At 49.0% G+C, this 26,476-nt stretch overlaps 2 protein-coding genes across 3 annotated transcripts; one reads left to right on the top strand and one right to left on the bottom strand.

The window, feature by feature from the left end:
• The first annotated feature begins 226 nt into the window (after positions 1-226).
• On the top strand, positions 227-2,513 carry Cox5b (cytochrome c oxidase subunit 5B). 2 transcript variants are annotated; one of them, XM_050134679.1, is made up of 4 exons: positions 227-411; positions 911-984; positions 1,163-1,262; positions 1,751-1,897. In XM_050134679.1, the coding sequence occupies exons 1-4, from the start codon at positions 309-311 to the stop codon at positions 1,825-1,827; spliced, it is 354 nt and encodes a 117-aa protein (XP_049990636.1). In that variant the 5' UTR covers positions 227-308; the 3' UTR covers positions 1,828-1,897. The 2 variants fall into 2 exon arrangements, with proteins under 2 accessions (XP_049990636.1, XP_049990635.1); XM_050134678.1 differs by having other exon boundaries at positions 235-411; positions 1,887-2,513.
• Positions 2,514-6,081: 3,568 nt separating this feature from the next.
• Actr1b (actin related protein 1B) lies at positions 6,082-17,786 on the bottom strand. The gene is made up of 11 exons (XM_050134677.1): positions 17,612-17,786; positions 15,815-15,879; positions 14,478-14,553; positions 10,467-10,592; positions 10,067-10,191; positions 9,691-9,907; positions 9,480-9,572; positions 9,207-9,381; positions 8,596-8,657; positions 8,357-8,397; positions 6,082-8,215 (listed from the first exon to the last, which is right to left on the bottom strand). Exons 1-11 carry the CDS (start codon positions 17,657-17,659, stop codon positions 8,113-8,115), a joined length of 1,131 nt encoding a protein of 376 aa, XP_049990634.1. The 5' UTR covers positions 17,660-17,786; the 3' UTR covers positions 6,082-8,112.
• Positions 17,787-26,476: the final 8,690 nt, after the last annotated feature.

Here is a 26,476-nt window from a genome sequence, read left to right as displayed (position 1 = left end):
CCCCCCCCCCCCCCCCCCACACACACCACAGGAACCGCTATGTGGCTGGGACACAGAGGCGCGAGCACGCAAGCGGAAAGCCGCTCGCTAGCTGTCATGGTGACTGACGCCACGCCTCCGAGGCTGAGGGAGTCTGCGCGGCGGGCGAAGAGGCCGAGCTGCTCATGCGCAGCACTTACCTTAGCTTCTTAGGCAGGCGGGAAGAGGAAGCAGAAGACTGACTGGACATTGACAGACGCCAGTCACCGGAAGTCCCGCCTGTCTTGCCGAGCCTGTTCCCGGAAGTGCATCTACTTGTCTCCGGCGAAATGGCTTCAAGGTTACTTCGCGGAGTGGGCGCTCTGGCGGCTCAGGCCCTGAGAGCCCGCGGGCCCCATGGCGCGGTTGCGACGCGCTCCATGGCTTCTAGAGGTACGTGGGGGAGCTGGGCGCGCCAGGTCGGTGGCCTCGGGGGTGGTTGGTGACGGCGCGGTCGAGCAGGGTGGGCCATTGAGTTCGTCCTGGCCCCGTGGACCACCTTGCGTTCCGGGAGCCTGCACTCGGCGCGGTCGGCCGCCCACTCGATTGACCGCTTCTAAGCTTCTAAAGTGCCCTGACTTGAAGGTCCCGGGTGACCTTGGGAGACAGGGATGAGAAAGGACTGGACCGACATCCAGATTCCTTGCCCACCTCCAGCCGGTACGCTCTCATTGATTTGGTTTTAGAAACAAGCTTTGGCGGTTGGTGGGGAAAACGTCCCATAAGGCGTTGGGAGTCATGACTCAGTGAGCTGAGGGGGCTATGGAAATTGGTAACTTGGGAGCCCACCAAAGAAGCTTACAATGTCACCTCCCCCGTGTCGGTCATTTTCGCGTGTATTCATCATAGTCCTATCATGAATTATTGACATAATCCATTTTTCTTCTTGTAGGTGGTGTTCCTACTGATGAGGAGCAGGCTACAGGACTGGAGAGGGAGATCATGATAGCCGCACAGAAGGGACTGGTGAGGAAAAATTCTCGGTGTCCTCTGGAGCCCTTGGACTTGGGCGGGATCACAGGAGTCTGCTGTCAGCCAGCATTTGGTCCCGGAAACTCGACTTGTAGGAACAGCCCCTTTGCAGTGTAGTGGCCGGGGATGTCTGTGATGTATGTCATAATTAGTCTGTCCTTGTCTTTTTCAGGATCCATACAATTTGCTACCTCCGAAGGCAGCTTCGGGCACCAAGGAAGATCCTAATTTAGTCCCGTCCATCACCAACAAGCGGATAGTGGGCTGCATCTGTAAGTACCTTGCCTTTGGTTTTTGGCCTGTTTGTTTATGGCCTGCTACACAGAATGCCCGTAAATCGCTTCAGATACATGCATGTGACTGACTGTATGTGCACAGAAATGCTCATGAACACTGTTGTAAAGGTTCTCACTGTCCTGATCCTCAGTGAGTGTGAGAGGCCACCGGAGTCAGAAGCCCCTGGGGCTGTAGTTAAACCCACCGACGTGGATGCTGGGAATTGAACTCAGGTTCTCTGGAAGAGCAATCCATGCTCTTAATTGTTTAACCATCTTTCCAACCCAGATTATTTATTTATACTATAGATATACATATATATATTATAAATCTTAAATATAAATATATAATATATATAAAACAAGTTGTGTGTCAGGCACTAAGGATTCAGATCAGTGCTGCTCCTGCTGCTTTGGGATTCGATGACGAGAATGGAATTGTGAGAACCCGCAGTGACCCTGATACAAGGTTATTTCACTCATAGGTAAACTGTCCACTGTTTCATTTGAAAGAGCAGAGCTTGCAGTGATCTCTCAGAGTCAACTGCAGTTTTGTCTCTGAAGTGTCTGTAGGGAAGAGGCGCTGGAGCTGGATGGCTGTCAACCACTCTTTCCTTTCAGGTGAAGAGGACAACTGTACTGTCATCTGGTTTTGGTTGCACAAAGGTGAGACTCAGCGGTGCCCAAGCTGTGGAACCCATTATAAGCTGGTGCCCCACCAACTGGCCCACTGAGCCCTGCGTTAACTTTTCAGAATGTGATGGAAAACTTCCCTCCAATAAACTAGCCATTGTATTGGCTCCTCCCATAGGTGGCTAGTCTTTCTGTAGTTTTTGGTTTTTTTTTTGAGACAGGGTTTCTCTGTGTAGTCTTTGCTGTCCTGGGACTCTAGACCAGGCCTGCCCTGAACTCACAGAGACCTGCCTGCCTCTGCCTCCTGAGTGCTGGGATAAAGTTGTGCATCACCACCACCACTACTGCCCAGCTTCCACAGATAGTTTTATATTGTGATCAGCTGTCTTTTAATACTGGCTCGACAGCTACTTAGAATGTAAAACCAGTATGGAGTTGTTTTATTTATTTTATTTATTTGTTTATTTTGGTTTTTCGAGACAAGGTTTCTCTATGTGGCTTTGGTGCCTGTCCTGGAACTAGTTCTTGTAGACCAGGATGACCTTGAACTCATGGAGATCTGCCTGTTTCTGCTTCCCTAGTGCTGGAATTAAAGGTGTGCGCCACCAGAGCCTACTTGAGTTGTTAGATTTTTATTTTAAAAAATTTTTAAATTTTAAGTTTTATATGTAAAGTTAGAGGAGGAAAAATCAAGGGAGATTTTGAAGGGTGAGCAATGGCAGTATTTGAACCTTCCTTGGGTCTTGATGTTTTTGTTTTTACAGTGCTAATGACTGAATAACTGAGCCACCTTCCAATCCTGAACCTCGATTTAGGGGAAAGAAATTGGGGACTGTCACTGACTTCTGTACCTACCTGTGGTTCCCAAGTCTGCCTACCAAGTTTAAAGGAGAAGGGGGGGGGGGATGCACTGAGCTGGCCACAGCCGTGCCATTTATAGTCCCAATTACTAGAGTCAGTGTGGGGATCACCTGAGCCTGGGCCACATAGACAGACCTTCACCCAAAATAATATTTTAAACTCAGCATTGACATTAGGTCATCACTAAATTTTCAAGTGTGAGGAGTTTTTCTTCTCCAGAAGGACCTATGGGAAAAAGAATTGGGAAGGAGAGCAATAACTCACCTCAGTCACCATGTTTATGATGTGTTGATAAAATTCTCAAAATGAATTTCTGTAAAATGGAAATATCTCTTCATTTTATGTTGAAATTTGCCAGACATGGCTTTCATTGCTATCTCCTTAACTGGTTCAGCATACATAATTGTGGGTTTGAAGTCAGGGATGGAGAGCCTAGGAGAAAGGCCCTTTCCCGATCTTGCTGACCTGTTTGAAAGGTGTAGTCTAGGCTACTGCTCTAGATGTAGATGTGAGTGATCTAGATGTCTCTGCTTCCGGGTGCTCGGGCATTGATTGGCCACTGAGGCCTTTCCTGTGGGAAGGGGATCCCACATGCTACTAAGTCTTACTCCGACAATTCCACCTTAAATTCTATTACCACTGTTGGACCCTGAAAACTTGAGGTGCTGCTGGGAAGCTCTCCTTGTACACACTTTTCTTTCCATTCCATCAAACTGCATAGAATGAGCTAGACCAGAAGTCAGCCTGTGCTCTCCTGGCTTCTCATTTCCAAATCCTCCTTGCTGTTTTTCTTTGAAGGATTGTAACCAGTACAGAAAGAAAAGTCTCCAGGACATTTACAGGCTGTGGTGGGCAGAACAATGATCCTCTCAAGATGTCCACATCTTAAGCCCCAAAACCTGAATGTACATTAAGTCACAGAGCAAGCAGAAATTGAGGTTGTAGGTGGAATTGAGTTGACCCTAGAACTAGGGACAACTGACTGTCCATCTTTCTGGTTCAGCAGGTAATGTATACCAGCTGCCCAGGACCTGAGTTCAATCCCTGGGACCCACATGGTGGAAGGAGGGAACCAGCTTCATTAGTTTTTCTCTGTCCTCCACACATGTGCTGTGGCATACATGCACACTAAAATAAATATCTTAAAAATTAGAGAGACTTTTGGATTATCCAGGTGGAAGGGAATGGGAGACCTAATGATGCTGATTCAACACAGGAAAGAGGTCTTGACCCAGGAACTGCAAGCAGTCTCTGAAAGGAAGGAAGGCAAGAGAGATTATTTAGTCTCCAGATATGAAGGCCTGTGGGTACTTTGATTTTAGCCCAGTGAGACCCATGTTGAGCCGATATGTAAGATAATAGATTTACATTCTAAGTCACTACATTTGGGATTAACTTTTTATAGCAGCAATAAGAAACTAAAACAGACTTACTAAATTCCTGAGTCTATAGGTCTTAGCTGAACTTTGGAATCACCTGAAGGTCTTCAAATCTTAGGGCCCGGGCCATACTAGACCACTGCAGCATACTCCGTGGGGTGGTCCTGGGGGAGCAGAGTTCCCCAGGGGCTTCTAGGCTGCAGCTACAGCTGAGAACTACACTAGGCTAGTCACGTGGGCTTGAGGAGCTCCTGTACCTCCTTGAACTATTTGGGATAAGAAGGAACTGTGGTGTTCTGACCAAGAGGGCTAAATTTCAGGTTCTGCATCAAAGAGGGTTTGTCTATTGTCAACAAGGAAACATAGACTTCATTACATTTTCTGCGGGTTCAGGAATAAACATTTCCAAAACCCCTTGGAAATTGCCAATCTGGTGCTCTGCCATACAGGTGTAGTATGTTTTTTTTTTTGTTTTGTTTTGAGACAGGGTCTCATCATATAACTGATGGTCTAGAACTCCCTGTGTAGACCAGGTTGGCTCAAACTCAGAGATCCACCTGCCTCTCCTGAGTGCTAGGATTAAAGCCATGTTGCCACCAAACCTGGTGTGTATTTTTGTTTTTGTTGTAATATTCTGTGTGCATGCATGCATGTGCAGTGTTTGTGGGCTCATGAGCCACCGTATACACATGGTAGTCAGAAGGTAACTTTGTGAAGTTGTTTCTGGCCTTAAACCTTTATATGAATTTGAAAGATTAGTTCAGAACATCAAGCTTGTGTGGTGTCTTTATCCACTGAGCCACTCTTTTGTTCCATCTTACAGACTTTACTAAATCCCTTCAATATGACTATCAAAAATCAGGAAGGTAGTTTATATATTTCAATCACCTAATCCTTAGGAAGTTTTCCTAAATGTTCATTAGACTTGTGTATGTGTGTGAGAGAGAGCTGTGTAGCCCAGGCTGGCCTCAAACTCAAAACTGTGTGTCAGCCTCCTCCTGGTTGCTGGAATTAACAGGTCTGTGTCACAGTACTTTCCAGTGCAGTTAGCCAGGAAGCTTCCTGGTCAGTTACAGTTTGATTTTTACATGTCCTATGACCAATGTGTGAGTATCCTCAGCAATAAGATCTAACCATCAAGTACCGGGGACAGCCAAAAGTAAGCAATAACCTATATTGTCATTGTTTTGGGACAACACAGACACCTCAAGGGGAGGTATCCTACACATGAGCTCAGGCCTTCAAGTGCACAGCAAGTACTTTATCAACTGCGCCTTCTCCCAGCCCTTAGTCACAGATCACTAAGGACTCAAATATTTTATTGGATGTTTTATAATACATTAAAGATTGGAGCATTGGAGGCTGCTGCAATTTGGCCCACATGTTGCTTAGATAAGTCACTTGAGTTCTTACTTTCCAGTGCCACAACATAGGTATATCTTGAGCTTCCCTTTAGGGAGCTGAAGGACAGACCTGGATGCTATGCTCATTGTTTCTGGGTGCTGCTAATTCCAAACCCTCCAAGCAGAGGTAGGAAACCATGGCTTGCTTGTACACAGATGAGTGTATCAGCATTAGTAGAATACAATCAGGAGTTCATACCTTTAACTCAGTATGACACAAGCTTAGTCTAGCTGCTTCCTCCCTTGCTGTAGCTCTTTTCCATTACAGACCCTCCCTGAGGGGTATAGGGGCTATGGAGGCCTTTGTTTTAAAAAAAATTACTTAGACGTGTATAAGGGGTGGTTCCTGGGGAGAGAACAGGAGCAGAGCTAGCAGTCAAAATGGGACACAGGTAGGAACGGAACAGACCTCAAGTGTTTTCTCCCGGCATCACACCAGCTGCTGTTTTTCCAGGAAGTGGAATTCTACATTAACTGGAATTCCACTGAACGGAGAGGTGCTGTTTCTTCCTCCCCCATGGCTGTATTTACTCGTATCAGTAAGGACTCATGAATATTTTATTGTATGGCTTATAACTCGTTACAGATTTGGGGTGTTACCCGCACAGTAGATTATGAGAGCAAACACACTGGGTGGGCAGAATGGAGCAGGGTCATGAGCTAGGCTGGGGAATCCCTAATGGGAAAGGACGGGTAGCAAAGGGACTGCAGGAGACACAGACTTGACTGACAAGGTGGGGTGCATGTGAAAGGGAGGAACTCAGCGTTAAGATTCCAGACACAGGCGGCTGGGAGCCAGTGCCGCCAGCAGAACCCTGCACAAGGGCCAGCTTGCAGGGTCCCTTAGCAAAGGTTTCTGTGTAAACTTTGACGCTATGCTTGACCACGTGACCATACAGAATCCCCTGCACACATACCCGATGTATGTGGTTTATAGCTTTCAGCACTCTGCTCTGGTCACGATCCTTCCATAGTGAAAACTGTCACCTAGCACACAGCCAAACCACCTTCTCCAGACCCTCGACATGCTAGCTAGCCTAACTGACCTCTTTGGTTTATGTCACTGTGCCACAGACCAATTTACCTTCCCCTGCCAACTGTCAAAGGCCTCTCCCTAACCACCGACTGACCCAGGCTCTTACAAGCCAGCACGTCCCACCTGTTGGCTCAACCCCAGCACTGTCAGCCCAACACTGTCCCATAGTGGCTGGTGTCTTTCTCCTCTGAGTTGAGCCCTTTTGTTCTCCATCAGCTCAGAGCCATGTCGTGCAATAGGTACTAAAAGCAGACTTCTCTACTGGTGGAGCTCTCACTGCCTGCAGGACTTCCTAGTTGTTCTGCTTCCTCCTGTGAACTCCAGTCCACTCCTAGGCTGCCCTTCTCATCCTGCCCGAGGCTGGTAAGTCTGCATCACTGCCAGCACCTGTGTGCCTCTGCAGGCCTGTGTTAGATGTAGGGCACACATGGCAGCCCTGTCTAGGAACATGCAGGGAAGGCAGCCTGGCTCTGCTTCCCCTAGCAGGTCACGGCAAGTGGGTAATGAGGCTGGCCTTGCTTGTCCCGTTGCCCTGCCAACCACTGAAGGCTTAGGGCTCCTGAACTATGCCAGTGTCATGCTGAGTTCCCTCTGGGATGAGTTGAGCAAATGAGAGCACAGAAAGCCACAAGAATCAGAGCCACACATTGGGGCTTTAGCCATAATTATTACTATAATGATTTATAAAAAGAATTATTTTTCAGGCAACTGTGTTAAATTATTGTTCAGCTCTGGAGAGGGAGGTGGGGCCCTGGCCTTTCTTGAGGGAGGTGAGGACACGCCTACCCTTTGGGTCTGACTCCTGATTAAGTGGCTTTCCCTCAGCAAATCAAGACCACAATCCCTTACTGTCCAGGGTGCCGAGGGAAAGGGGGGAAGGGCAGCAAATCAATGCAGTGCTTTGAAAGGGGGAGGGGCAGACCACAAGCTGTGGCTGCCCATGGCTCTGAAGCTCTGACCCTTGGCCACATTCCCTCACTGGGAATGGAGAACTGTTCCTTAGTCCTGTCTAGGACATTTGCCCAGCAAAACCGGGTGTGCAAGGATCCAGGCAGCCCTGTCAGCCAGGACGAGGAAATTGGCATGAAACACACCAGTGTGCCTCACCACCCCAGTGGGAGCTCCTGGCTGCTCCCTCAGCCCACTCCAATGACCCAGGGACTCCTGCCCCAGTGGGAGCTGTCAGAACAAAGGAGCATGAGTGTGTCTGGTCCCGGATCTTCAAGCACGGAGCAAGGAACCACAGGCCCAAGTGGCCTTGCTGAGAGGGTCGTCCACACCAACGGTGTTGGATTCCTCAATTCCTATGCTCCAGCTTGGGATTCCATCCATGCAGCTAATCGTTACCGTGTCTGTGTGTGTATGTTGAGCACAGGGGCAGGGAGGGCTACAGGCGAGCATGACTGCGCCACCTGCTCTGGGGTGAGGGCATGCAGGGGACCCTAGGCCTACAACATGAACCCAGACCAGAAGGGGTCAAGGGCTCTGGCTCCCCTTTCCTCCCTCTCTCCCAATATGTCCACTCTCCTTGGGCATTAGAAGGTTTTGCGATGAATCGCACGGGAGCCATCTTCTTCATATTCCTTTTTGGATACCCACATCTTCTTAAAGGTGTCCAGGGAGGCGAGGATGGAGCCGCTGTAAGGATGGAGAGACAATATTCTTTGGTACCTGTGGGCTGGGCCAACCACCATCCTTTTACTTCATCCGTTTTCCCCGGCCTGTGCGAACCCCTGGAGGAGTCTCTGCCTAAGCCCTTCTGCTTGAGCCCCATCTCACCCGATCCACGTGGAGTACAGCCGTTCCTGAGGAGCTGAGATCTAGGAGAGAGCAAATGGCTGCGTAACCACCTGTCCCCAAACACAGCCACCACCCTCAAACCCAAGGCAGCGAGAGCATGCACGGTAGGGCGGGGTGGAGAATGGCAAACGTGGGCACGGGCACAAGCGCAGTGGGGTTCCCATTTCTCTGAAGGCTAGTGCCACCCAGCACCCTCTCCTCAGAGTTTCCAGTCTCACCTTGATTTTAACATCCTTTGGGGCGAGCTTCTTTACTTCACTTAGTAACCTGTCTCCAAAGCCTGTGGATACAAAGATGGCAAGCCTGGACCATAGCCAACCTCCTTGCCATGGTGGCCTTTAGACCATTAGCTGCTGCCGTCCCTCTTCCTGTACCCTGGCTGTGGGCGGGTACAGCGTCTGAGAGACTAATGTGAGATGCAACCTAAGCAGTGCCACCTAACCCTGTGTCCTCCCTGAAGACTCCTCAACTGAGCACCCGCTACAAACGCACCATGCTAAGGAAAACTTCATTTTAGTGCTTGGTTGTTATTTTGGTTTCTTTTACTTTTTTTTTTTTTTTTTTAAGAGTGTCTCATCCTGTGTAATCCAGGCTTGGCTCTGACTTATGATCCTCTTGCCTGAGTCTCCTGAGTGCTGAAGTGACAGGTGTGTGCCCCCAGGCCTGGCATAATTTAATTTTAAATTGAGTCTTTAAAAAAACCAACACATTAAAAACATCTCCCCTACCACAAAACCCAGTTCACCGGGTACTGCCAAAGAGGTGATGGGAATGGCACACTGCTGGCCCCAGAGAGCCTTTGGCCTGGCCGCCATCTCTCCAACAGTACCTTTAAAGAGTGTTGAGCCCCCCGAGAGCACAATATTGGAGAACAGTGTCCGGCGAAGGTCCATGTCAGACTTGTGGATGGCAAAGGCCAGGACTTCGTGGAGCCCCTCACTCTCATCCCCCACCAGGTCTGGCTGGAAGAGCAGCTCGGGGGCTCGGAAGCGCGCAGGCCCCACCTGTGGAGAAGAGTGAAGCACAGGTTCTCCAGAGGAGCCAGCCCTTTCCCTCCCGGTTAGCATGAGCTACCACACTGGAACCAGGCCTGGCCACTTACGTCAAGTGTGCTGCCGTCTGGAAGGGTGTACTGCACCTTCTCAGTCTCAAGGGCCTCGTCCTTCTGTGGGTTGATGGACAGGTAGCAGGCTCGCTGTATGGGCAGAGTACACTCTTAGGCAGATTGTGGCGGGGACACTTGCAAAGCGCTTGCTTTCATGTATTGGCCTCCCCAACCCCAGCCATGCCCACATCCCCATGCCCTTCATCACCTCTTTGATGGTCCGGACAACCTCAAACTCAGCCGAGGTGTGAAAGTCAGCTCCTTCCTTGCGCAGCAGCAGCCTCAAATATCGAGAGACGTCACGGCCCGCGATGTCTACCCGCATGATGGAGTGTGGCATGGCAAAGCCCTCATAGATGGGGACAGCGTGAGTGACCCCGTCCCCCGAGTCTAAAACCACGCCTGTTGTGCGTCCCGTTGCGTACCTGCCACCAGGTCAGCATCCTTTACTTTAGCCACCGAGGTGAGAAGACCTCCTCTACCCCGCCAGGGACCCTGGGACGTTATTTATACTACCCGAGAAACAGGAATGGAGGGGATCAGGAGGCTGTGCCTCCAGGGACATTAGGGTGTAGGGCACTCACAGGCTGAGCACGGCCTGCATGGAGATAAACAGTGCAGGAACATTGAAGGTCTCAAAGAACACCTCTGCCGCCTTCTCCCGGTTCTTACTGGGGTTCAGCGGGGCTTCCGTGAGAAGAACAGGATGCTGTGAGAGACAAGGGAGTCACACACACACACACAGACAAGCCAGGCACTGAGCTTTCCTGAGCTCGAAGCACCACTGTAACAGCCGCTTGTCCCTCCTGAGGACTCCATCCTGAACCAGCTCCAAAGACCAGGCCCTGCAGAACTCTGCCTGGCTATCACTTGTGCACATAAACACACAGAAAGAGCAGGAAAGGTCCCATCAACGTGCAGACAGGGAGTGGGCAAGGACATTCAGGAAAGCTGGGGTGTGGAGGGAAAGGGTGGCTGCCACACCTCCTCGGAGAAGGTCTGTAGCTGGTCCTTGGAGTAGACGTACTGCCAGATGCGCTCCATGTCATTCCAGTCTCGCACCACGCCGTGCTCCATGGGGTAGCGGATGGTCAGCAGCCCCCGGTGCTCCTGGAGGACAGGAGAAAGCCAGACATAGCACTTGGCCCTCGTGGACCAACTGCTGCACACTGAAGTCGCCCTCTGCCTCTGCCTGCTGGGTATCTCCCTGTTCTGCACACAGGCTCCCAGAGCTCAGCGGGCCTCAAATGGCTAAGGGCCAGAGAAGATGGCAACATGCCTCATTGAATACAGTCTTCTGGGCAAATGGCAGCTATTTTCATCAAGTCAGCTGTGCCTGCTGGCAAGAAACCATCACAAGCAGGCCTGATGACTGTCGGTGCCTCAGAGGGTGGGGTCACTGGACCCTCACCCCAAATCGTGCCCAGTCATTTATATGCACTCTGTATTATCTGTATGTGGCCCGAGGATCTACATAAGCTGGGGAAGGCTAACTGAAGGGAGAACCCAGCATGATGGGTGAAAACTTTTCAGGTGCTTTGGAGTTCCTCATCCTCCTCTAAGTAGCCATACTCTGTAAGTAAGCTCAATAAATATCAGTTTTCCCAGCTGAATAGTTGTGGAACACGCCTTTAATCCCAGCATTGGTGAGGCAGGGGCAGGCAGACCTCTGTGAGTTCAAGGCCAGCCTAGTCTACAGAGCAAGGTCCAGGACAGGCTCCAGAGCTACACAGTGAAACCCTGTCTCGACCCCCCACCACCCCAAAAAATCGGTTTTTCCAGAGTAAACACTGATGGAGCTTGTATTTTGGTTTATGGAAGAAACCTTAGAAGGAGGTTAAAGATGTCTCCTTAGGAAGGAATTTTTACCATGTCTGGTAGTGGGCAAGATATAACAAAAACAAAGATGTGTTGCAGAATATTAGTTGAAGATGTCTTACATTTGTTTATGTTGTGGAACATTTGTTTTAGTGATTCAGAGGTGTGTCGCATTCTTTCATGTTGCATTTGTTTAAGCTGTGTTACTTTGCCTGCTTAAAACACCTGATAGGTCTGATAAAGAGATGAACGGCCAATAGCAAGGCAGGAGAGAGAATAGAAGGAGAAAACAAGAGAAAAAAGATCAAGGAGCAAGAGAACAAGGAGAGGAGGACACTAGGGGCCAGCCATGGAGTCAGAGTAAAAGCAAGATATACAGAAGTAAGAAAAGGAAAAAGTCCAGAGGCAAAAAGGTAGATGGGATAATTTAAGGGAAGCTGGCTAGAAACAAGACAAACTAAGGCCAAATGTTTATTTATTTTTTATTTTATTTTATTTTTTTTTTGGTTTTTCGAGACAGGGTTTCTCTGTGGCTTTGGAGCCTGTCCTGTAACTAGCTCTGTAGACCAGGCTGGTCTCGAACTCACAGAGATCCGCCTGCCTCTGCCTCCCTAGTGCTGGGATTAAAGGCGTGCGCCACCATCGCCCCGGCAAGGCCAAACGTTTATAAATAAGAATAAGCCTCTGTGTGTATTTATTTTGGAGCTGGGTGGCGGGTCCCCCAAAGAACAAAAGAGTAAAAAAGAAATCAACCAACTACAAAGATGAGTTTGGGAAAAGCCAACAGCATTGCTCTCGGTCCAGATGATGAGGCAGACAGGCAGTTAAAGCCACACCGAAAGTGGGGTATCTGTTCTCCCATCTTTTGTTGTTATACTGGATTTCACTGATGTTTTTCTTCAGGATCTCTTCAGCTTTGGAATCTGAACAGATCCTTCCTGGAATGGACTTTCAGAGTACTTCAGGTTACAACCCTACTATTTATCACGGGATGGTGAGCTGTGGCTTTGCTTTGTCACCCAGAGCATCCTTGGTAAAAAGGTTTCATCATATAGACGACATAATGCTAACCTTAGTGCTCTGCGGGTTTGGAAACCCATCTCAAAGACTTAACAGTGCACCTAAAGGAGCAAGGATGGGAAGGACATCAGGTCACAAAGGGTGCAAAGGCCAGACACAACCACGAAATTCCTGGAGGCTTTATGGCTGGGTGAAGCATGGATGATACCCACTGTGCTGGCTGGTCTGATATCAACTTGATACAAGCTAGAGTTATCTGAGAGGAAGGACCTCAATTAGGCAAATACCTCTAGAAAATCCAGCTGCAAGATATTTTGCCCAGCCCACTGTGGGTGGTGCAATTCCTGAGCTGGTGGTCCTGGATTCTATAATAAGAAAGCAGGCTGAGTAAGCCAAAGGGAGCAAGCCAGTAAGCAGTACCCCTCCATGGCCAGCTCCTGTCTCCAGGTTCCTGTCCTGACTTCTGAGGATAAACAGCCAGTGATATGGAAGTGTAAGCCGAATAAACCTTTTCCTCCCAACTTGCTTTTTGGTTGTGATGTTTCATCACAGCAATATAAACCCTAAGACACCCACAAAGGTAATCAAGAGAATTCTGCCAACAACTCTTACATGCAAAAGTTAAAGAATGAACGCAGGATACCTTGTGAGAGTGTGAAACAGAGCTCTGAGGACTTGAGATTAGCCGAGAATCCCAATGTTAGGGGTGGGTTGACAAAGGAGGCCCTCTAAGCCCCCCTAACAATGAAGTCTACTGCCATGCTGTTGTTTGTACACCAAAACTAGATGGTAGGACCCTGTTGGTTGAAGTCACTACATGCTTCAGTCGCAGGAGTTGGTAAAATTCAGTGGAGAACACTGCTGAAGGGAGTGAGTGAGTGTGAGTGTGAGTGTGTGTAAGACTCGAAGGGCTGAAGGAAAGGAGAGTGCCACAGAACACAGCAACTAACTCAAGCAAAGAGGAGCCATTTTCATCAAATCAGCTGTCCCTGCTTGCAAGAAACCTTTTGAGCAGACCTGAGGTTCCCTCAGAGGGGCTGAGAGGGTCACTGGACCCTCACCCGAGATTTCTCCCTCCTGGACCTCCCAGCCGTTCCTAGGCAGTACTGTCCTAACTGCACATGGTCTCAGGCCTTGAGAGGAGCTAGTGTACGCAGGCTGAGGAAGGCTTTGAAGAATGAAGATGGCTGTGGGTGTCCCTCGCTCCCACACTAGCCTCTCACTCACACCCCATCAACAAAGTCTCTAGTTCCCTAGGGTGAACTTCGGTAGAATCCTAGTCTGGTTTCTCACTGGGGCCTTATAAAGAGCCACTGTTTCTGTCGTCTACTCGGGGAGAGAATTCTGGAAATGTGTCCCATCCCACAATCCCTCCTTTTACCCCACAAATGTGTTTCCTCACTCACTGCCCAAACTCTCCACAGTGTCTCCATCCATAGCTCCAGCCAGCGTTCCTGTCAGCACAGCCCCTCCTGGGCCGCCTGAGCCCACCGTTCTTCCAGAATATGGCCAGGGCACTGGCCTCTTGGCCCAGCTCTCCAAGCAGTCCTCACCTGTCCTCCATAGGATAGCCTCCTCCATCTGCCCTCAGAAATCCCTCTCGTCTGCCCTTCTATTCAGCTCTCCCCGCCCTCTTCAGGCCTGGGACTGTGCCCAGGAACCTACCTGGCTCCTGCCCACACTGGGCTGGCTCTTCTCTCACACTCTATGTTGGCTCCCTCAGAGTCTGATTTAGCTGTGTGGTCCCCCCGGGTATGCCAGCCTAGCCAGAATGAGAAATGGCCCCAGCCCTCCTTATAGCAGGGCCATCAACTCTAGATGCTTCTAATTCTCAGTCATTTTTGGGGGTAGCTGAAGATGACTTTGAACTTCCGATCCTCCTACGTCCACCCCTCCCAAGTGCTGTGCTCGCAGGCTTGTGACCTTAATTCCTTCTCCCATAGTTTCCACACAGCGTCTGAAAGAGGACAGGAGGTCCAAGCCGATTCCTCGGGAGGGTCATTTTGTTTGTGTATCACCAAAGGGGGACTGCCTTGCCACACACACAGCACCGAACAACCAAGAGGGGTCAAAAAAGGTGCATAAACCCTAGAATAGGTTGCTCTGACCACCAGCCAGCGCTCCTGTGACTGAGGAACTCAATGTAGGGCCAGTTACCTCTGCTTTCGGTCCAATGAAGAGGTCCCCCTCCAGGGCTCCAGCCATAACCCGCATGTGCTTGGGCCTTCCGACACTGCAAGGACACAGAAGGTCAGTGAGCTGGGCAGGTGCACGGCTGAACCTGTGTCCAGGAAAACCGCAGCCTATCTGCAAAGCTCTAAAGAGTGGCCAGTCTAAGCACTGGGAAGTGGGCGCAGGGCAAAGGTCAGAGCCTAGACTTAGGGAAAGTGGGCCAGCAGCATGGGTCTTAGCAACACAAGCAGTGTGGAGTCTGAAGGAACGGGTCTCTCTCCAGGAAGCGCTGAGTGTGAACAACACTACCCTTCATGGCCTAGCTCTAGCAAGGGATGAGCCTTCTACAGCCACTGTCTCAGCCTAGCCTCTTGTCTGCTGTTGGACGGAGGACAGCTGTGTAGTGGCTTCCTTGTGCATCCTTCTCACAGTGGCCACTGTCCCTCCCTATGGCCACAGCTTCCAGAATAGAAATGAGTTCTTGGCAAGCGTGCATCTGATGAGCCTCCATTCCAAATCGTGACCCACATTCCCCACGTACCACCAACAGCCTTCCCTGACACCCACCCAGTCAAGAGTTCTGGATGGAAGGCTTAAGCCCTTCGGTCCACCCTCAGTGTGCCCAGGCTGGCCTTGTCCCCAGTCCAGGGGACTTCAGGGTCTAGTTCTGATCTGGCCACTGACAAATCCTTTAAGCTCTGAGAGACCCCAGAGAGAACTTTCCCATTGGGCAGGTTCCCAGGCACGCCAGGATCCCCAGGATGGTACCACCCAGGCAGGTATTCCGCCACCACTAGCACCACCTGGGGCGTGTGGAGTGGGCTACATAGGAACATTTCCTAGATGCTAAACACAAACGAGCCCTGATCAACATTTCTGGGGGCTGCAGGTACAGCTTAGAATGTACACTTAGCTTTCGGGAGGCAAGGGGTTCAAGCACCCAAACCCCACAATAATCAGAAAAACCTTTCCAGGGAGGCAGGGGTACCCTCCCCCCACAATTCTCTGTGGGAGCTTAGCTCTTTCCCTGGAGAGAGCTTCCTTTTATTTCTGCCACAGCCATCGCCACACCCCATCCCCAGGGCCATGCTGGCTGCTTCTCCTCCTCTTTGGCTCAGCCAGAAACAAAGGTAAGAAGCTCTGAAGAGGAAATTCAGCCCTTAACTCTCCCAGAGCTCAGGTTGACCCCACCAATCTGCTGCTTCCTCTTCCAGGTGGACCGGGAGTGGCCCTCTAAGAAGAGCGTTGTAACCACAGGGTCCGTGTTCTTCCCAAAAGCAAACACAGGAGGTGGGGGAGGCTGCTGCCCCAGCAACACTTACTAGTTTGGGAAACAGTACTTAGGAATCTGGTCTCCTGCAAAACCAGCCTTGATCACCCCTGAACCCTGCAAGGAAAAGCAATGTTTAGCTTCTGCCGTCAACTCTGGACGCAGTCAGTGTCCCCAAGTGGAGAGCTCTGGCAGCCCCATTAAGGTTGGGCAGCGGGGAAGCCAGAGACCCCACCTGGAGGACAAGATTATTCACAAACACTAGTGGCTCAAAACTGGGGGTAACGCTGCATCTCTGGCCCTGGAGATTTCTATTGGGCTGGGTCTGGAAACTCAAGGGGTGGGGGCTGGCGACAAGAGGGGCTGTTCAGGGCATCTACTGGGTGGAGGTCAGGGTTGCTGTCGGTGTTCTACAGTGTGCAGGTGATCCCTGTTACCAATAATCACCCGCACCAGTACGGCGAGGAGAGAGAAGCCATCACACACCTCCTCCTCGGTGAACGCTATGGCTAGTTCCTGTGGGAGGAGGCACACAGCTACACTCCAAAGATAGCTGGATGCTACCCCTCAGTGTCCTCCTATGCAAGAGTTCCCTTCCTTCATCGGCAGAAATAGACCACAAACTGGTCCCACCCGGGAGACCACTTGGGGTGCGGAAAGATCGGTACCTTTCTCAGGTACCTTCCCTGGGGAGTAAGAGGAGGAGACTGGCCCTGCTCCTGCTCCAGCCTGGAAGCTGGACATAGGATGTCAACAAGAACCTGGCAAGTCCTCCACTCAGTAAGGGAATCACTTTCTCATACCCTTTGCCCACCAATCTCCATCACAACCCTCTGGGCGTGCAGAGCAGCAACAAAACATGTTCAAGTCATAGGAGAGGGCCTCTAAGCCCAAAAGGAGGCAAGCGGGTGCCCCTGAGCTCATAAGCTTGTTGGCCACCAAGAAGGGAAGTAGCCTGATGCGCACTGTAGCTTGCCAAAGCACTGGTCGGATAAGCACATCCCGAGCCCAGGACTAGCCTCCAATGATAAACATCCTGTTATGATTTAAGGGAGTCCACATGGGTGCTCCAAAAAAAGGCAGCCACAAAGGGACTCCATCAGGGGGGGTCACGTGGGGAGGAGTCAGCTCCCAGAAAGAGCAGAAGTGTGTCACTGTCAAAAACTCCAAGGCCTGCACACCAGAGATATCATCTAGGCATAGCCAAAGAAAACCCCGGCCACGGCAAAGGCTCTAAGGCTAGACATCTCCCAGGGCAAGCAGAACCCAGGTGCTGGAAGACAAAGCCTCGGGAAGCAGGACCTCTTTCCTTTCAGGCTTGCAAACAACCTAGCCCCAACGGCTGCTACTCTGTCCTGGAAAAAGAGGTCCTGCACTCTCCAAAAGGATCATTTAAAGAGAGGGGGGTTAAAGCGGCAAAGAGGACTCCAAGTGGTGGTGGGTATTCGGCTGGTAGACATCAACGTGCAGTGTTTTGCCTCTGGGTGCAGCCTCTTGGGAAGTGTTGTAAAGATCACCAGGCCCTCCAAAAGGCCAGGAGTGTGCAAAGGTCAAATGTCAGCCGACCTACATCAGGCTGACCAACAAGCAAAGGGCCGGAGGTCTAAACTTGCCCAGAGCTTCCATCCACGACAGATGCGTCCGCCGGCCTAGAGCACCAAGGACCACCTGGCTAGGTCCTGCTGTCCTGCACATCCTGGGCTCCCAGGGAAGGGGTCCCGAGGGCCACATCTGGCCCTGCGGGGGCAGCGAGTGGGCACTGGTCCCACCAGCGCGGGCCACTGCGCGGCGCCGCGTGCGACCCCGGGGCGGGACACAGCCCTCCTCCAACCCCGCTGTCCCGACTCACATTGTCGATGACCACGGGCTGGTTGGCGATGATGTCGTAGGACTCCATGGCCGGGCCGAGCCGGCCCTGCCCAGCAGGCGGGCTGCAGGAGGACCGGCTGGCTACAAGGCGAGCGGGAGGACCAGGACGGCCGCGACTCTAGACGGGGCGCCGCGCCCCTCCCCCAGTACACTGCCTACGCGAACCCAGCTCTGCGGCCAATCATAGCGGGTAATTGGCCTGATTGACGGCGAGCGCCGGGGCGGACTGCTGAGGGACGGGGGCGGGGACTCTTGGAGCTGGTTAGCCAATTGAAGCTGCCCGGAAGGACAGCCGGGCGTTGCCAAGGTAGGCTGCGCGGCGTCCGTGCGGTGATGTCATGGCTGGGTGCTTAAAGGGGACGCAGGAATTGAATAGAAGATAGTGGGTCCTTTGCGATTGGAAAGTGTCACCTACTGGAAACACATCTTCAATGCAACATCCGTGAGCACTCCTCGTAGGAGACAGCCTTAATAGTTCAACGGTAGCGTCAAATTAGATTTACTCATTTTTTGATTTTTAGAGATAGGGTTTTTATTATGCCCAAATCCGTGGGTCCCCGCAAAAGCCAACAAAGGAGACCGAGTCCCAGATGTAAAAGCAAAGAGCCTTTATTTTAACCAAGTTTGCAAACTCGGTCTCTCCACATGTCCAACGTATTTGGACTGTCTGGAAAGCCCCGATTGGGTTTTTTTTATAGTAGTAAAGGTGGGTGGTGAGTGGTCTCTGAGGTTCAGCATCACTGATTGGCTGACATTTGTCTAGGGGTGTCCTGGTCAGGTGCGCTGGCAGGTGATCCTATTCACAGCTCTTGGAATGCCAGGCATTTCCTTTGAATGTTCTGCTCTTGGGTGGGAGTCGGCAATCTTGGCCTGCCAGGCATTGTCCCTTGGTAAACTATTGAGACCCCAGATTCCAGTTAAATTCATCGATGGCCAGAGTAAAGAACTTCCTTTGGGTGACCTGCTCAGACTTAGCTTTCATGGCTGGCCCCCACAGTCAGTAGGGGCTAAATGGTGAGATCTTGTCTCCAAAAAAATTCTATGTAATTTATAGCATACTAATATATTTATATTACATATATTAACTTATAATATATATATAATAATCACTGAATTGCCTTTGTGCCTTTGTTTTTTGCTTTTTCGAGATAGAGTTTCTCTGTAGCTTTGGAGCCTGTCCTGGAACTAGCTCTTGTAGAGCAGGCTTGCCTCCAACTCACAGAGATCTGCCTGCCTCTGCCTCCTGAGTGCTGGAATTAAAGGCGTGCGCCACCACAGCCCGGCTGGTGCTTTTGTTAAGAAGTGATATTTTCTGTGGACGTTCTGTTTCATTAAACCATCAGTCAATAACATATATTTGTGGCATCAGTGTTTTGTTGCTGGGACAACATCTGAGAAGATCATCTGGAGAGGCCTTCTCTCTTGTGTTGATAGAGTTCACTGATGACGTTACCTGGATTTTGAGTTTTCTTGTCTAAAGATTATGACCCACAAATTAAATTTCTTTAAAAAAGATACAGAATGGTTCGGGTAGTGGAGGCTTCCTCCTCCTGCCCTCCTGTTCCTTCTCCTTCCCTTTGGCTGCTGAACATGGAACCTGCAGCCAGGCAAGTTCTCTGCCACTGAGCCACACCTACAGTCTTGCTCTATCTTCTTCACTCCAGCTTTGTTACTTTGTGTCTGTCATAGAATTCATCTACTTTCTTTCAATTCAACTGGCAAAAGATTGTCCTTAATGTACCCATGTAGGTTGTGTGTGGAAACATGAGAGCTTGGCTCGGGGAAGGGATGGAGTGAGATAGAAAGAGAGCCACATGGGATGAAGTCTACATTGACCAGAGCAAGGGGGACGTTCCTCCAGTAATCAATGCAATCTTGGGGTTCACAGTGTGATCAAAACAGGAAGGATAGATGTGCTTCAGATAGGGAAAATAGAAGAAAGCTGCAGAAATGAGTGGGGGCGGGGATCAAAGGCTGCAGCTGGGGGCAGAGAGCTTTGTATCCAGACTCTTCAGTCAGCCCACTCCCACTTCCTCTTGTTTCGGTTTCTCACAGGCCACGGAATTGGGCCACCAAGATGGCTCAGTGTGAATGGGGCTTGCGACCAAGCCTAATGGCCAGAGTTCTATCCCTGGGCGCTCTACATGGTGAAGGGTGAGAGACAGCTCCTGCAAGTTGGCCTCTGGCCTCCACGTATGCACTGTGACATGAAGCACACACACACACACACACACACACACACACATCAAATAAGCAAATACATGTGAACAAAACAAAGCACAAGATTGTATGATATTTTAAGGCAAATGAATCAGTCTTAGCCATGCTCAGCCCATACCTGGGTTTCAGTTCCACCCAAATTCATTCCTAGGTCTTTCCCAGTCTACCTGGGTCCATATTCAGCATTTCTAATATAGGATAATGAATTTTTTCTTTAACTTACCCAAACTGGGGAGACAGCTCAGTGGGTAAAGCGTTTGCTATGTACACTTGAGGACCAGAGTTCTGATCCCTTAGAACCCATGTAAAAGCCCAACCAGGCATGCTGTAGTCCCAGCATATGGTTAGGAAGCAGAACAGGAGATCCCTAAGGCAAGATGACTAGCAAGATTAGCCAGAATCTACCAGCTCTAGGTTCAGTGAGAGACCTTGTCTCTATAAATAGAATGGAGAATGATTGAAGAAGACATCCAGCATGAACTCTGGGCTTCCACACCCATGATGTTCACAAATTCACCCACACACATGAGCATGCATACATCCACACACGTGAGCATGCATGTACCCACACACATGAGCATGCATACATCCACACACATGAACATGTATACACCCACACACATGAGCATGCACATATCCACATAGTGAGCATGCATAGACCCACACATGTGAGTATGCATACAAATCATACAAATGTGCACACCGCACACATACAAATTTATAATAATCTTTAACTTAAAATCTCTGATATATAATTGAATTATTTTTAAATAATTACTGAAACTATTCAAAATGTAAGGCAGCCTGATGGCAGACCTCAACAGAAACAATGAAACAGAACACATAGTACTTACTATCAAGAACCAGTCAGCTGTGCATGGTGGCACACGCCTTTTATCCCAGCACGCAGGAGGCAGAGGCAGGAGGCAGAGGCAGGAGGCAGAGGCAGAGGCCATCCTGGTCTACAGAGTAAGATTCAGGACAGCCAGGGCTACACAGAGAAACCCTGTCCATACACCGTCCCAGGACGGAGTCATGCAAGAGGAATTCTGAGTGCTTCTGAGAAAACTCCAAGACACGAATCTTGTGACCTCAGCTTCTTTAAAAACACAGAATTGTTCTTGGGTTGTGCTTTTATGTCCCTCCAAGGTGTCGCCGATAGGAGTGTGTTTACTTCAGACTGTTCATTACACCCGGCTATTGTTATTTGTTTAAGTGCCTCTTTGGAAAAACACATTTTTGCCGTGTGCAGCTTGTCCTTGTGATTGTACACTTTATTCACTGGACCCTTCTTAGCCCTCAGAGTATAAATTGTCTGATGCTCTGAATAAAGCTGGCCATTGCAAGACACTGTGGTTTGCCTCATTCTGGGGCTCCACTCTCCAGGTTCACACCGCCAGTTAGTGTAACCAGAGTGGTAAACAAAACCCTGTCTTGAAAAACAGAGCAAAACAAAAACTCAAGGAAATCTGTATTTTATAAAAAGTTACTCCAGGGGCTGGAGAGATGGCTCAGGGGTTAAGAGCACTGGCTGCTCTTCCAGAGGATCTGGATTCAATTCCCAGCACCTACATGGCAGCTCACACCTGTCTGTAACTCCTGTTCCAGGGAATCTACCACCCTCACACAGACGTATATGTGGGCAAAACTCCAATGTAGATAAAATACAAATAAATAAATTTTATCTATTTTTTTTTTGAATTTTTTTCGAGACAGGGTTTCTCTGTAGTTTTTGGTGCCTGTCCTGGAACTAGCTCTTGTAGACCAGGCTGGCCACGAACTCACAGAGATCCGCCTGCCTCTGCCTCCTGAGTGCTGGTATTAAAGGCGTGTGCCACCACTGCCCGGCTTAAATAAATAAATTTTAAAAGCCTTACTTCATATGAAGTCTGGAGCTATGATGAGCGCTTGTGACTGTAGCCTCAAGGGATTCTGCATCTTCTGGTCACCAAGTTTGTGTGTTGCTTTCATTGGTTAATTAATAAAGAAACTGCTTGGCCTGATAGGGCAGAACTTAGATAGGTTGAGTAGACCGAACTGGATGCTGGGAGGAAGGGCAGTGTGGCAGACACCATGGTTCTCCTGCCCGAGACGGACGCTGGTTAGACTCATGCCGGTAAGCCACAGTTAAGTGACAATACACATTAATGGAGATGGGTTAAACTAATATGTGAAAGTTAGCTAATAAGGGGCTGGAGATAATGGGCCAGGCAGTGATTTAATTAATACAATTTCTGTGTGATTATTTCGGGTATAAGCTAGCTGGGCAGTGGGACGCAGCCTGCCGCTCCTCTTACAACAACCATGGACAACCACACATACTTGGCTTTCATTCACATAGATACACATTTAAAAAATTACTTCCAGGCAGTGTCTGTCCACCCCTGCCCCTGCCTGGATGGCCAGGAACCAGAGGCTGGATAGCCCAGAGACCTTAGGACAGACCCAGCAAGCCAGCTGTCATCAGAGAGGCCTCATCCAGCAACTCACAGGAGCGGATGCAGAGACCCACAGTCAAATATTAGGCAGAGGCCTGGGGAACTCCACTGAAAAGGGGGAGGAAGCCTTGGCAGAGCGAGATGGCCTGAGGGCACCATGAGACTCTGGCCCACAGAGTCAACTAAACCGGGCTCATGGGGGCTCACAGAGACTGAACGGACCATATGGTCCAGTACGGGTCTGGCCCAGGTCCTCTGCATGTATGTTATGGTTGTGTAGCTCGGTCTTCTTGTGTGACTCCTAACAGGGGGAGCAGGGACTGTCTTTGACCCTCTGTCTGCTCTTAGGACCCTTTCTTCCCACTGAGCTGATTCGTCCAGCCGTGATATGAGGGTTTGTGCCTAGTTTTATTGTAACTTGTGCCGTGTTCTGTTGATATCCCTGGGAGGCCTTCTCTTTTCTGAAAGGAAATGGAGGAGTGGATTTGGCAGAGAGGAGGGAGGAGGGGTTGGGAGGATTGGAGGGAAGGGAAACTTCAGTCTGGATGTAATATATGAGAGAAGAATAAATTTTTAAAAAACTTCATATGAGGGGCTGGAGAGATGGCTCAGCGGTTAGGAGCATTGCCTGTTCTTCCAAAGGTCCTGAGTTCAATTCCCAGCAACCATATGGTGGCTCACAACCATCTGTAATGGAGCCCTCTTCTGGCCTTCAGGCATACACACAGAAAGAATATTGCATACATAAATAAATAAATATTTAAAAAAATATGATAAAAGGAAAACTTAGAGAAAAACTAGTAAATGCTTGTGGAATTGTTTCTTTAATATGTATATATTAAAATTATTTAATATACATATTATTTTAATATACATAATATACTTAATATACATAAGCATTTGGCATTAAAATTTTTATTTACACTTAAATATTGACTATTTAAAAACTGCATCCACATATATCTTAGAAATAGATTTTTTTCTTTTTTTCTTTTTTTTTTTTGTGACAGGGAAAGGCTGTCCTGGAACTTACTGTGTAGACCGAGCCAGCCTTGAACTCACAGAGATCCACATGCTTCTGCCTCTTGAGTGCTAGGATCAAATGCGTGCTTCCCCGTGCCTGGCTAGGAAGTAGATTTTTAAACAGTAACTTCTTTTAAACGTTTCAGTTTTTGAGAATTTCCTATGTGAGAACGGCATTTACGTCATTCCCCTTCCTCTTTTCCCTCAAACGCTGCCGTTTTCCTCCCACCCCTGGTATGCATGGCCTCTTATTTAATTATAATTGGCACGTGTGTGTGAGTGTGTGAGTACAACCTGCTGGGATAACTTAGTGTTGCTCATATATGTTTGGGGTTGACCGAGTAACCTATCAGGGGCTTGGCCCTGGAGAAGACTGATTCTCCCTCTTCCATAACCATTAGTTGATTATAGCTTTTCTAGAGTAGGCCTGATTAAACACTAATTTCTAATTTAAACTCAAGCTATTATTCTGTAATTATGCCTCACACAAAGATTCCTCTGTTATTGTAAACATTGCATGTATTAAAAATTATTCTGTGTATCTTTGTGTGTCTGTGTGCATCTTTGTGTGTGTCTGTGTGCGTCCATGTATGTTTATCTTTGTGTGTGTCTGTGTGTATCTTTGTGTGTGTATCTTTGTGTGTGTCTGTGTGCGTCCATGTATGTTTATCTTTGTGTGTGTCTGTGTGTATCTTTGTGTGTGTCTGTGTGCGTCCATGTATGTTTATCTTTGTGTGTGTCTGTGTGTACCTTTGTGTGCGTCCTTGTGTGTGTATCTTTGTGTGCATGTGCATGCATGCCATAGAGGTCAAAGGACAGCCTGAGGGAGTCGGTTCTCTTATCCACCACGTAGGTCCTGTGGATTAAACTCGGGTCCTCAGGCTTGGTGGCAAGTGTTCTCACCTCAGGGGTCATCTTGGTGTCCCCTAATTTTTTTTTGAGACAAGGTCTATGTAGCCCTAGAACTTGCTATATAGACCAGGCTGGCCTTGAATTCACAGAGATCTACCTGCCTCTACCTTGCAAGTACTCTAAACTGCTTTTTAAAGGTGAGATTTTATTCAAATAATGATATTCTAGCTATAGAATACTTACAAAACGCCCTGTGTTTTTACCATGAGAGTTCACATATTATGAGGTGTTAAGTGTAACACAAAACACAAACCAGTGGGGTAGAGATTTAGACCATCTTGGACTGCTGTGTTTTTCTTTGTAGAGACCAGCATCAGAAGTAAAAGAGAGGTCATTCAAGTTAGCAGTTACTTTTTCTTTTACTGATTTGAAGCTGGATATTTTCTGTCTTCTGTCTTTGCTAAGGGTGTCAGTGTGTGTTTGTGTGTATGTGTGTGTGTATATGTGTGCTTATGTGTATGTGTGTTTATATGCATATGTGTATTTGTGTGTGCATGTGTGTGTTCTAGTTTTTGTTTTCTTGAAGCTATTTTAGAGAAATAAGCTATCCCTGATGTGATGAGTTGAATTGTGTCCATATTTAGATGCTGAAATCCTAACCTTGGGGCCTTAGAATATGAGTGTGTATGGATTTAAAGTCTTTTTTTTTTTTTTTTTTGATTTTTGAGACAGGGTTTCTCTGTAGCTTTGGTGCCTGTCCCGGAACTAGTTCTTGTAGACCAGGCTGGCCTCGAACTCCCAGAGATCTGCCCGCCTCTGCCCCCGAGTGCTGGGATTAAAGGCGTGCGCCACCACCGCCCGGCGGATTTAAAGTCTTTACAGAGGTAAGGAAGTCAAAACGAGGCTACAATGGTGGGCTCTAATCCAGTGTGGCTGAAGATGTTCTAGTAAGAGGCCCTTGGATCCAGATGTGTATGGAGGGAGAGTGATGTTGCGGGCCCACAGAGCCAAGTTCTAGAAGGCATCCTTTCCTCTTGTCCTGCAGAAAGACCTAACACTGTCAGCACTGTGATCTCCATCTTCTGACTTCCAGAACAGTGCGGGAATAAATCTGTTGTTTACATCCCTCTGCTAATTTGCTGTAGTGACCCTAGCAAGCTAATACACCAGGGTTAGCAAGAGTTTTGTGTCTGCTATCTATCATGCATGCATGTGGTGTATGCGTGTGTGTTTATGACTCTCCTCCTTGTTCCTTTGAGGCAGGGTCTCTCACTGAACCTGGAGCTCTTATTTTTCAGTTAGGTTTTGGCCCCAAGCCCCAGCAATCCTGTCTCTGCCCATCTTAGTGCTATAGTTACAGGTGCTGCCCAGGACCATGTTTAGCTTTTATGTGGGTGGTGGATGCATAAGCTTGCACAAGTGCTCTTAACTGCTTAGCCTTGTCTCCAGTCCCCCATATAACTAACTCTGCACGCGCGTGTGTGGTTTGCCTTCAGATCTCTCCATCCTAGCCACTCCACTCCACACTGTTTATCCCCTGGCCATAGTCACTGTATGTACAGGACTGGCTAGGTAATTTATGATACTAGCAATAAAGGAAATATACTAGAAAATGTATAATTAAATATATTTAAGTAGTCTCTTAAAATAATCCATGTTAGGAAAAATCTTAAGAAGAGCCTCTCTGCTGGCACAAAATAACTCCAGTTAGACCAGATTAGACCAGATCAAAAATACCCATGTTTAATGAATGCCGTGCTCTTGGGTGGCTGGGAGAATAGTGGGGGTGGGGAGGTGGGGACGGGACAGAGAGGGAGAGCACATGCAAAACCTGTTCCTTTTTTCTGGTGGGAGCCTTAATAACCCGTGGAAATGGTCCTGACCTGGAGGGTCAGGACTTAGCCGGCTTCCTGGAGGTGGAGTCTGGCCCAAGGCAACTCTCAGCGGGAGAGGCTTGAGATGGCTTGTTCTGCTCCCTTGGCCATTAATACTGTATCCCTGGAGGCCCTAGCTGCTTCTGTTGAGTTCTGTCCTGTGTATTCTAAGAGTCCTGTTGATACAGTCCCACCTTTAAGTTGTAGGGCATGCAGGATGAAGGAAGGCCTCAGAGAGCCAAGAAAATGAACAGAGAGACCCTTTGAGGGCCACTAGCATCCCACTTGGTCCCTGACTACAGCCACACTCCTTTCCCAGTATGACCTCACAGAGCCCAGATTCCACAACATCCTGGAACTCAATGCTGTTTCTATGCTGTGTCTGCGAGAAACCCAGGAGAATGGCTCCCCCTTGATGGTGTGCTGGCTGTGGCAAAG

The sequence above is a fragment of the Alexandromys fortis genome, unplaced genomic scaffold (genome assembly GCF_014885135.2).
Source record: "Alexandromys fortis isolate MF-2015 unplaced genomic scaffold, M_Fortis_MF-2015_v1.1 scaffold_20, whole genome shotgun sequence".
Classification (NCBI taxonomy): Eukaryota; Metazoa; Chordata; class Mammalia; order Rodentia; family Cricetidae; genus Alexandromys; species Alexandromys fortis.
This window is presented reverse-complemented; position numbering and strand designations above follow the sequence as displayed.